The sequence below is a fragment of the Mauremys reevesii genome, linkage group 7, assembly GCF_016161935.1.
Source record: "Mauremys reevesii isolate NIE-2019 linkage group 7, ASM1616193v1, whole genome shotgun sequence".
Classification (NCBI taxonomy): Eukaryota; Metazoa; Chordata; order Testudines; family Geoemydidae; genus Mauremys; species Mauremys reevesii.
The window spans coordinates 71,312,972-71,324,679 of NC_052629.1; the positions used below are offsets into that span (position 1 = coordinate 71,312,972).

At 55.5% G+C, this 11,708-nt stretch overlaps 1 protein-coding gene across 1 annotated transcript; it reads right to left on the reverse strand.

Moving 5' to 3' along the window:
* Positions 1–423: 423 nt before the first annotated feature.
* LOC120368974 (leukocyte immunoglobulin-like receptor subfamily A member 2) lies at positions 424–11,362 on the reverse strand. Its single transcript, XM_039481789.1, has 8 exons — positions 11,280–11,362; positions 11,090–11,125; positions 9,984–10,268; positions 9,155–9,445; positions 4,884–5,002; positions 952–1,062; positions 770–797; positions 424–449 (listed from the first exon to the last, which is right to left on the reverse strand). The coding sequence occupies exons 1-6, from the start codon at positions 11,308–11,310 to the stop codon at positions 1,030–1,032; spliced, it is 795 nt and encodes a 264-aa protein (XP_039337723.1). The 5' UTR covers positions 11,311–11,362; the 3' UTR covers positions 424–449; positions 770–797; positions 952–1,029.
* Between the last annotated feature and the right edge of the window lie 346 nt (positions 11,363–11,708).

Below are 11,708 nucleotides of genomic sequence, written 5' to 3' on the forward strand. Positions count from 1 at the left end.
GTGCAGGGCTGGATGGTAGGGGGAGGGGGAAGCTGGATGGTCCATTGGTGCTGGGGGGGGCAGGGATGAGGAGTGGGGGAACTTACCAGGAAATCCGGCTCCTTCCCTTCGCCCACGAGGGTGTCTGTGGAATAGAGACACACCCCCAGTGAGTGACTGGGTCCAGATCAGGGCCCCAGGCCCAACCCCCATCTGAGCCCTTCGCAGACTGGCCCGCCTGCCCCCAGCACACTGGGGTGGGGCAGGGTCACTAGCCCATGGTGCAGTGGGGGAAACTGAGGTGCAGGGTGGGGCACCCCCAAAGGCACACAGTGAGTCAGGGCTGCACCCCACATCAGCATGCCCCCCCCAGGACATGGCCTTTGCCAGGGGACACTTGCCCCTCCCCCCTGCTCCATGGCTGCCCCCTCACATGTGACTTACAGAGCGTGGCTGCAGCCTCAGGCTCCCTATGGAGAGAAAGAGAGAGAGATAATAACAGAACCCAGGAGTTCTGGCTCCTAGCCCCCCACCCCCTTTGTAATCACTAGACACCACTCCCCATCCTGAGCCGGAGAGAGAACCCAGGAGTCCTGGCTCACAGCCCCCCTGATCTAACGATTAGACCTCACTCCCCTCCGAAAGCCGGAGAGAGAACCCAGGAGTCCAGACTCCCAGCCTCCCCCCACCATCTAACCATTAGATTTCACTCCCCTCCCTGAGCTGGGGAGAGAACCCAGGAGTCCTGTCTCAGGTAGATCAAGGGTGGGGAGCAGAGCTGGTGTCTCACCTGCTCTGTCTCAGGGCTGGTCCTTTCCCTGCAGAGACACAAAACAGAATCCATGTACCAGCCCCCTGCTGAGCCCCTGCCCCACCCCGTGTTTCCTTCCCTGTCTCCCATCCAAGCCGTGACCCCTTCCCAGCCCGGCTCAGAGCGGGTTTACCCCTTCCCTCGCTGGGCGGGGCACTCACTTCTGTAGCAGAGGAAGGCCAGGAGGAGGAGGAGGAGGACAGCAGCTGCCGCGCTCACCCCGGCAATAATGGTGTGGGTCAGAACCGGTGCTGCACTTGGTACCGATTCACCTGGGAAGAAGCACCAGGTTGTAAGCGCCATGAGCGGCTGGTTCATTACCTGCTGCCCCAGCCCCTCCCCCTCAAGGACCCAGGGACCCACAGCTGAACATTCTATGGGGCTAGTGGAGGGGAAGGAGCAGAAGGGATTCTGGATAATAGTGGTCAGGGGATTCACTCCCAATGGCAGAGGGCTGTACTGGGGTGGGGGCAGGGTGTGGGCGGGGATGTACCTCAGGCCCCATGCCTGTGAAGCCACATGGGCCCGGATCCAGCAGCACCTCCCACCTCCCTCAGATCCTGCCCCTGTACTGGGAATTTCTCAGCAGCTTCAGCTCATTTCTGTGTAGGAATCATATGGCAGGGGGATGGCAATGGTAGGGGGCTTCTGGCTGGGGAGGTGCTTTGAGATCATCAGGAGAACTATGTCGCGCTGAAGTGATCAGCAGCGGAAGATGTAATGGTGCTGTCATTGCAACAACCATTGTTAATGTTGTGGAAAATCGACCACATTATTGATTTTGGATCAGATTAGCCTGAGGCTCTTTTATTGATCAATCAAACATGCATGCATGGGGGAGTCAGCCAAGGCAGCCGAACCCCCGGATAGATAAAATATGAGAGCTTATATAGGATAAAACCACAAAAATTACATATACTTCCTTAAAATTTTACATCCATATAAGGAATAAAACAAAGCAAGCTTTTTCTGTTATCCTTAGTTTTGCCCTTTGCGGTTTCTTGCTCTGTCACCTGGCAGCTATTAATCACAAGCTGTTACAAATGCTTAGTTCTGCCCTCCCACCAAAAGCACAAGAAGAACAACTCCACATGGACTCCTCCTGAGGGTCGAAATTACAGTCTGGACCTATACATAGAATGCTTCCGCCGACGTGCACAGGCAGAAATTGTGGAAAAACAACATCGCTTGCCTCATAACCTAAGTCGTGCAGAACGCAATGCCATCCAGAGCCTCAGGGCTGGTCTACACTATGGGGGAAAATCGATCTAAGATATGCAACTTCAGCTACGTGAATAACGTAGCTGAAGTCGAAGTATCTTATATCAAATTACCTACCGTCCTCACGGTGCGGGATCGATGTCCGCAGCTTCCCATGTCGACTCCGCTACCGCCGTTCGGGTTGGTGGAGTTCCGGAGTCGACAGGAGCGCGTTCGGGGATCGCTATATCGCGTCTAGCTGAGACGCGATATAGCGATCGCCAAGAAATCGATTGCCGGCGGGTAGTGAAGACATACCCTCAGAAACCACCCTGACATTATAATCAAAGAGGCTGATAAAGGAGGTGCTGTTGTCATCATGAACAGATCTGACTACCAAAAGGAGGCCGCCAGACAACTCTCCAATACCAAATTCTACAGGCCACTTCCCTCAGATCCCACTGAGGAATACAGTAAGAAACTGCACCATCTACACTAACACCAGAACAAATCAACATACCCTTAGAGCCCCGACCAGGGTTATTCTATCTACTACCCAAGATCCACAAACCCGGAAATCCTGGACGCCCCATCATCTCGGGCATTGGCACTCTCACTGAAGGACTGTCTGGATATGTGGACTCTCTGCTCAGACCCTATGCCACCAGCACTCCCAGCTATCTCTGTGACACCACTGATTTTCTGAGGAAACTACAATGCATTGGTGACCTTCCAGAAAACACCATCCTAGCCACCATGGATGTAGAGGCTCTCTACACAAACATCCTACACACTGATGGAATACAAGCTGTCAGGAACAGTATCCCTGATGATGCCACAGCACAACTGGTTGCTGAGCTCTTTGCCTTTATCCTCACACACAACTATTTCAAATTTGATGACAATATATATCTCCAGATCAGTGGCACCACTATGGGCACCCGCATGGCCCCACAACATGCCAACATTTTTATGGCTGACCTGGAACAACGCTTCCTCAGCTCTCGTCCACTCACGCCCCTTCTCTACCTACGCTACATTGATGACATCTTCATCATCTGGACCCATGGGAAGGAGACTCTGGAAAAATTCCACCACGATTTCAACAGCTTCCACCCCACCGTCAACCTCAGCCTGGACCAATCTACACGGGAGGTCCACTTCCTAGACACCACGATGCAAATAAGTGATGGTCACATTAACACCACCTTATACCGAAAACCTACCGACGGCTATGCCTACCTTCATGCCTCCAGCTTCCATTCCAGGCACACCACACGATCCATTGTCTACAGCCAAGCATTGAGGAACAACCGTATCTGCTCTAACCCCTCAGACAGAGACCAATGCCTACAAAATCTCCATCAAGCATTCTCAAAACTACAATACCCGCACAAGGAAATAAGGAAACAGATCAACAGAGCCAGACGTGTACCCAGAAGCCTCCTACTGCAAGACAAACCCAAGAAAGAAACCAACAGGACTCCACTGGCCATCACATACAGTCCTCAGCTAAAACCCCTCCAACGCATCATCAGGGATCTACAACCCATCCTGGACAATGATCCCACACTTTCACAGGCCTTGGGTGGCAGGCCAGTCCTCGCCCACAGACAACCTGCCAACCTGAAGCATATTCTCACCAGTAACTGCACACTGCATCATAGTAACTCTAGCTCAGGAACCAATCCATGCAACAAACCTCGATGCCAACTCTGCCCACCTATCTACACCAGCGACACCATCACAGGACCTAACCAGATCAGCCACACCATCACCGGCTCATTCACCTGCACTTCCACCAATGTAATATATGCCATCATATGCCAGCAATGCCCCTCTGCTATGTACATCGGCCAAACTGGACAGTCTCTACAGAAAAGGATCAATGGACATAAATCAGATATTAGGAATGGCAATATTCAAAAACCTGTAGGAGAACACTTCAACCTCCCTGGCCACACAATAGCAGATCTTAAGGTGGCCATCCTGCAGCAAAAAACTTCAGGACCAGACTTCAAAGAGAAACTGCTGAGCTTCAATTCATCTGCAAATTTGACACCATCAGCTCAGGATTAAACAAAGACTGTGAATGGCTTGCCAACTACAGAACCAGTTTCTCCTCTCTTGGTTTTCACACCTCAGCTGCTAGAAGAGGGCCTCATCCTCCCTGATTGAACTAACCTCGTTATCTCTAGCCTGCTTCTTGCTTGCTCATATATATACCTGCCCCTGGAAATTTCCACTACATGCATCCGACGAAGTGGGTATTCACCCACGAAAGCTCATGCTCCCAAACATCTGTTAGTCTATAAGGTGCCACAAGGCCCTTTGCTGCTTTTACAGTTCTGCTTTTATAATTCCTTTCTACCCTTCTTTTTTCTACCTTCAGGCCATACATACAGACCTTTTTTCCCCCACATTAGGTTCGCAGAGTCAACGATATCACTCTGAATCAAGTGGGTTCTAGTGTTAACACCGTGTCTATCTGGATGGATAGTTTCCAGGGTTAATGCCCCACTGGGCAGCACCCCAACAAAGGGAGAGCCCTGCTTCTGAGCCATTCCCCTGGGCTGTCTGCAGACTCAGGCAGACAGACAGGATACACCAGATCATTATCCCCGGCTCCCCATCCCTGGCCCTGTTCTCCCAGTGGGTGGTTTTGTGGTGCCAGTAGGTAGCTCAGCACCTCGGTTTGTGGGGCCCACGGGGGGAAACTCTCCTGTTCCCTGCCCCCATGAAACCAATCTAGCATCTGTCCAGTGACACCCCCTGCATATAAAATGAGGTTGGGGGGTTTCAGATGGGGCATTCACTGTGGGGATCTGCCCCCATCCCACCCAGCCAGCCCTTCGTGGCTCCCCCTGGGGGTTGCTCCTTGGGCAGCACAAACCTGTTTCTCGAAGGGTTGATGGCGATTTCCTGACCCCGGTCCTGGTATCTGGCCTGCGATGCCTGGGCGGGTGGGAGTCAGCGTCGCTCCCAGCTGAGTTGGGTCAGTTCCCCCTGCATCTATCGGGACGGGGCACAAGGGTGAGAAAGCTGGAGTCCTGGTGTCTGCAGTTACTTATACAGGGAAACTTTCCTCCCCCAGTTGGCAATGGTGGCTCTTCCCCGGGCTGAGCTGGTGTCCCTGGGGAGAGGACGGGACCCAGGGATTTGAGCCGGATCAGGTCCCTGGGGATCCCAGAATGGGGAGAGTCGGCCCAGTGAGACCCTGAGCGCAGATACAGCCCCTGCCTGGCTCTACGGAAACCAAAATCATTACTAACTAGTATTAATTGCCAGGATCCCCTGTCCTGGGCCAGCTCCCCTGTGTGCTCAGAGCCGTAGTAACCAATGACATAGAGACGGGGGTCAGGATCCGGCTGCTGGGACCCAGCTGGGTCAGTTCCCTCTGTGGGAGGAAAATGAGCATCTACTGGGATGGAGGAAGGAGGGAACCGACCACCCAGCCATCGGCCCTGAAACTCCAGCAGCTGCTACTGCCCCCTGGCTGGGGAACCCCTCAGTGACTCCATCCCTGCTCCCCATCTGGGCATCCCCTCTGCTGGGCCCAGGGCTCAGGGCAGAGCCTAGATCTGAGTGTCCTATCGGTGCCAAGTCCCCCTGAGGGTCTGGCTGGGTGTGGGGCTGGGAGCGGAGACACCAAGCCGGGCCCCTCACCTGCTACCACCAACTCCACAGGGTCACTGGGCTCTGACCAAATGGGTGGGTCCTATTTGATGCTATATCAGCCACTGTAGTTCCCTGCATCTCCCCAGCTCATGTTGCGGATGGGAAACTCAGAAATGTACCCCGCAGGGTCCATCGAGCCCCGTGCGTCTGGGTCTCCAACTTTACTCAGAAGGACCCTCGCTCCCGGACACCGACACTCACACAGTCATGGCTCCCACTGGTTTGACCTGCCCACCGGGGTTCAGGGAGTTGGAGGGTTTGGGGTAGGCTGGGCTCTGTAGGCAGGAGGAGACAAGCTGTGAGTGTGACAAAGTGGGGGATTGTCTTTTTTTCCCTTGTTTTATCCAATGGTTTGCATGCAGAGGGGACGAGACTCAGTTTCCCCGGATGTTACTGGTTTAACGAGGTGAGGGGAGAGGGAGTTTGTTGTTACACAGGACCGGAGAGGGAACTTGGGACCCCAGCCGATGGCCTGGAGAATAGATACCCCAGCAACTGGTGACCTGGCAACCTGGTGACCCAGAGACCCAGCTCAGGAGTCACAGCCAGTTCTGGCCAGTGGGAGGACAATGGGCTGTGAAGAGAGGACCACGGTGACTTAACCAGCCGGTTCCAGCCAGAGGGGGCCAGAGGACAGAAGAGAGGAGAGGAGACCCAGGAGACCCTGTTTACGATCCTGTTTCCCTGGAGAGAAGACAATGGACAGAGGGGGGGCTTGGGGCCGGGGAGATCGGAGGCCCAGCTGGGAAGCAGGGGGGCTCTGGGCTGGAGAGGGGGAGCAGGCAGAGCCCACCTGGATGCAGGGGAAACTGGGATGTGCTGTGCTGAGGGAGGCCAGGCCTGAGGCCCTGAGAGTTTCCTGTGTTGGGTTCAGATGCTCAGTAAACCCTCCTGTTTTACGCTGGCTGAGAGTCACTCTGGTCTAGAGAACACAGTTGCATTATTCCCTTCATGGGGTGAGGCCCTGGGGGTCCAGAGTGAGTGGACTCCCTAAGGGGGCCCACAGCGAGAGACAGGTGTGCTAAGGCTCAGAGAGGTGCAGCTCCAGGAGGTGGAGGGGCCTAACCCTGAGAGAGAGTGGACCCCCGAGAAGGGCTGTCTCACTGAAGGGGGTTCCCCCTACGGACCGCATGGGGCCAAGAGTGGGCATGATCTGTGAGTCCGTGACAACCAAACACAGATCCTGGTACGGTCACTGTACTCCGTCTGGGGTGCAGGGAGATGTTGAGTTTGGGGTAACTGGGCTTTGCTGGCAGGAAGAGACAGGCCTTGAGACACAGACCCCGGCACGGTCACTGCGCCCCGTCCCCACAGCCCGGCCCCAGTAATGAGGTCGATACAGGGGCTGCAGGGAGAGAGTCTCCTGGATGCTTTTCCCCCGAATCCAAGACCGAAGGAGCTGGGCTAGTGACACAAGAGACACGGGGTCCCCCACCCCTCAGCAGGGCAACGGCGCTTGGAGCCCTTGGAGGGGTGGCTGGGGCAGGGCAAGGAGAGGCCGAGGGGACCTAGAGGCCAATTGCGTTTTATCTCCATCGGCTGGGGAAGGAGAAATCAGTTCAGTGGCGAACGATCACAAGTGAATCAGAGTTCGCTGGTGTAGCAGGAACTGCTGGGTAGGGTCACACTGGGAACTCTTGCTGAGCTGCCTGAACAGTAACTACCATTGGCTGAATTAAACCCACTTCATGGGCAACAATTTACATTCATGGAGCACCAGGATCTGGAGTTGGAACATCCAAGGCACTAGGCCAGAACCCACCACTCTACGGTCCCTTTGTGGCTTCTCTGTTTCTTGGCTGGCTTGTTGTATCTTGAGCCCTCCCCTTGCGCCGTCTCTGTTTGCTGCTCTGAGCTCCAGCTCAGATACCTGTAGCAATTTCTCCAGGTGATGGGTCGGCTTCTCAATTCAACAACTGACCCTCCGCTGCTTTTTTTAGAGTCCCTTTGCTCGCTAGCAATTTTTCCCTTCCTGTCACTGCACCTGAAGGTGCTGGGTGGATGTTTTGTCCGTACTATTTACTTCACTTTCACTACTGCTCACGTCCTCCTCACTTCTTAAGCCCATTTCTCTTTGCTCACAGCTCATTTCCATCACGTTTCATTCGTGCTTCACTTCTCTCACAGTTTTCTAACAATTTCTTAGGTAACTTAGAGACTCATTAATTTTCTTCTTCTATCACTGCACAGTTCTTTCCTTAAGTTTCCCTCTCTGTCTGCCTCCTCCTGTTCCTGCCATCTCTGCCCCTTCTCAACAGGACTTTTCCCCTGGCAGCTCCATGCCTAGTACCTTTCGATGATACAGCTCGGCCACCAGGTCACTATCCACTGGCTCCCCGCTCGCTGGGTCCCTTCATTTCTGGTGCTGGCTGTTACCTCGCTAGCTGCTGGTGTCTTCCGGCACTGGGCAGCCTCCCTCCAAACTCTACCAGCCATTTCCACCAGGGGCAATGGGGGCAGGGGAAGGAGCTGCTGGCTGCTGTCCCCTGCTGGTTTCTTTCTCTCCCCACCACAAAAAAATACTGCCCCAAGCTCGAGCTCCCCACACTTCAGCTGCCCGGGAGTCCTTGGAATTCTCCTCAAAACTGAGCAGCCAACTTGTGCACTTCCACTGCTCGTTAACCCGACAGCCCCCAGCCCAGGTGGGCATCACACAGCTAGCCAGGGAATGCAGTCACAGGCTGGGGGCGGGGCCGGCTGGGCCTGACTCCTTTGTGCATCCCCACAGCGGGGAAGGCCAGGGCAGCATCCCCTGGGAAAGGCCCCTGCTCTGCAGCTCCCCCTGGGGCAGGGATCCCCCCTCCCTCAGAATCAAACCTCCAGCACAGGGGTAGGCAACCTATGCACAGGTGCCGAAGGCGGCACACAAGCTGATTTTCAGTGACACTCACACTGGTCCTGGCCACCAGTCCGGGGGGCTTTGCATTTTAATTTAATTTTAAATGAACCTTCTTAAACATTTTAAAAACCTTATTTACTTTACATACAATGATAGTTTAGTTATATATTATAGACGTATAGAAAAAGACCTAAAAACGTTAAAATGTATTACTGGCACGCAACACCTTAAATTAGAGTGACTAAATGAAGACTCGGCACACCACTTCTGAAAGGTTGCCAACCTCTGCTCCAGCAGCTTCTGCTGCCCCTTGCTGGGGACCCACCAGTGAGTCCGTCCCTGTCCCCCATCTGGGCATCCCCTCTACTGGGCCTAGGGCTCAGGGCAGAGCCTGGATCTGAGCGTCCCATTGGCGCAGAGACCCCCTGATCAGGGGTGCGCACAGGAATAAAAATGTGGCTGATTTTGGAGAGACTCTTTGTGTGCCCCCGCAGCCAGAGGAGCTGGCTCTGCTCCCCGGAGGAGTTCTGTGCTCCGACCCCACTGATTCAGGGAGCCCCTGCACCTTCTTGCTTCCACATGCCCCTGCCACTAAGGGTCCAGCTGGGGTGCAGCTGGGAGCAGGGATACTGAGCTGAGCCCCTCACCTGCTACCACCAGCTCCACGGTGTCGCTGGGATGAGACCAGATGAATGGGTCCAATTTGCGGTAATAATAGCATCGGTAGCTCCCTGCATCTCTCCGGCTCACGTTGCGAATGGGAAACTCATTCATATCCCCAGCAGGCTCCGCATCCTGCAGCACATTCGGGTTTCCATCTTTGTACAGAAGGAACCTCACGGTCTGGTATTGAGCCTGACACCGGACAGTCACAGCTCCCCCCAGGGTGACCTCCCCGCTGGGGTGCAGGGAGATGGAGGGTTTTTGGTAGCTGAGCTCTGCAGTGAGAAGGAGACAAGCCGTGAGATAGACCCTGGCACAGTCACTGTGCCCATAGTTACCGCACGGTCCCAGAGACGGGGCCCCTGGGAGAAAACCCTGCCAGAGAAACCTCTCCGAGACTCCAGAGATTCCTGGGAGCTACGCCCGAAACTGCCTAAAATCCAGAGCACCCCTCTGTACCTGTCTATCTACCTAATTGGGCCCTGCAGCCTGGGATCCAGGACTCCTGGGTTCTATCCCTGGCTCTGGGAAGGGAGTGGGGTCTAGTGGTTAGATCAGGAGAGGGCTGGGAGTCAGAGGTGCTGGGTGCTACACAGACAGAGTGAGAAAAAGCCCCCTCCCTAAAGCCAAGTCCTGACAATCTAACCAGACACAAGGTGCAGGAGGGATGATTATCCCCCATTCATACAAGGGGAAATGGAGGCACAGGCAGGTTAAGTAACATCCCAAGAGTGTCCCATCTGCCCAGAGACCCCCATGATGGTCTGGCTGGGTGTGGGGCTGGGAGCAGGAACACTGAGCCAGGCTCCTCACCTGCTACAATGATATGCATGATGTCACTGAGATACGACCAGTTGGGCGGCTCTGATCCAGAGTGAGATCGGCAGCTGTAGACCCCTCCATGTTCCCATCTGGCACTGGGGATGGTGAATTCACCCCCTTCACCAGCAGCATCCAGCTCCTGGATTTGGAATCTACCTTTATACAGAAATAACCTCCTGCCCTCGCACCGACACTGACAGCGGATGGTGACGGCTCCCCCCAGGGCGATCACCCCACTGGGGCTGATGGAGATGGAGGGTCCAGGCGCAGGGAGCTCTGCGTTCACACACAAACAGAAGTGAGATGGGGAGACACAAACCCCTTCCCGTGTGTCTGTAACCTGCCCTTAGCACCAGCCCCAGGGACAGCGCCAGGGCTAACAGACACCTCACTGCATCCACAGGGAACCTGTGGGCTGGGTTCTGGGTTTGGATCCGCCTCTCCTGGTACCTGGGGCTGTGTCTTCCTGAGGCAACATGTGGCGGGGGGACACACAAGGTCACATCTCCCCACACCCCAGATCTCTGCCAGGGTTCACACCAGAGTGTGGCCAGCAGCAGCCTCTCCGCACTGTGTGGGAGGGAAGGGACGGGAGCTGCTTCCAGCCACCGGGGAGGAGTGGGGGGGAAGGGATGACCTGGCCTGTGTCTTTGCAGAGCTCATCTCCCCGCCTCAGCTGGAAGCAGCTTGTCCCTTCCTGCCAGCACAGTGTGGAAAGGCAGTGAACATCCCCAGGCTGCTGCTGGCCACCGACATAACCAGCCGCCTCCTATCCCCCAGCTACAGCGCGGGCAGGAAGGGATTAAGCCCTAAGGCTACACTGTGCCCCAGGGCCCAGGGAACCTGACTGCAGGGGCCTCAGTGAACCCGGCCAGAGGGGGGCTCAGCAGGGGATGGTGCCCAGCGGACGGAGCAGCCCCGCGCTCCCTGGGGGCAGGGACCCAGGGCGAGGGGGTGGGGGGCAAAGAGGGTGCTAAGCCCCTGCCCAGGGGGCTGCTGTGGAGCCTGAAGGTTTGGGGTGTGAGTAGGCTGGAAATCACTTTCCCCCACCTCCCCATCCTGAACACGAAAGTTTCCCCTGCCCCACAGATACTCACGTCCAGACACCCTGCTCTGCCTGGCCAGCCAGCAGCCTGAAAAGGAGACGGCTCATCAGAGACCAGATCCCAGAGCAACTGGATCCTACACCTTGGTCTCAGATCTCCCCACCCCCCACACCACAGGCACACGCCGTGGTCTCAGATTCCCCTCATGGACACATGGACTATGACTGTCTCCGATACTCACCGAGGAAGAGGACAGTGAGAGCAGATGCCATGATGGGGGCAGCGAGGGGCCCCCAAGCTCTGCCTCCAACACCCCGGTGCTCAGCTCCACCAAGCCCAAATGAGGAACTGAGCTGCTGGCTCCAGCTACAGGAAGTTGCTAATGTCTTGTCTCTTCCTGCATCCATCCATCACACCTTGCAGGGCCGACTTTAGGCCAATTCCCCCAAATCGGGCCCCTTTCCTAAGAGGACCCCGTGCCCTAAAGAAGAGTGCCTAACTTAGGCGCCTTTTTAATTTTTCTTCACCCAGCACTGGTGAGCTGGAGCCGGTTCGCACGAACCCGTTGTTAAATTTAGAAGCGGTTTTAGAACCGCTTGTTAACTAGCTTCTCTGCGGGGGAAGCTTTGATCTGCCTGGGAAGCCTGTAATTCCTCCTCCCGGCCGCCGG

What these genes read in the sequence shown, in the direction of transcription:
- LOC120368974 (XM_039481789.1), bottom strand. Translation starts at nt 11,310, where the DNA reads ATGGCATCTGCTCTCACTGTCCTCTTCCTCG. An exon ending in CGTGGAGCTGGTGGTAGCAG is followed by an intron (nt 5,003 to 9,154) that starts GTGAGGGGCTCA and finishes CCGTCCCGATAG; the next exon opens with ATGCAGGGGGAACTGACCCA. An exon ending in ATCAACCCTTCGAGAAACAG is followed by an intron (nt 1,063 to 4,883) that starts GTTTGTGCTGCC and finishes GCTTCTTCCCAG; the next exon opens with GTGAATCGGTACCAAGTGCA.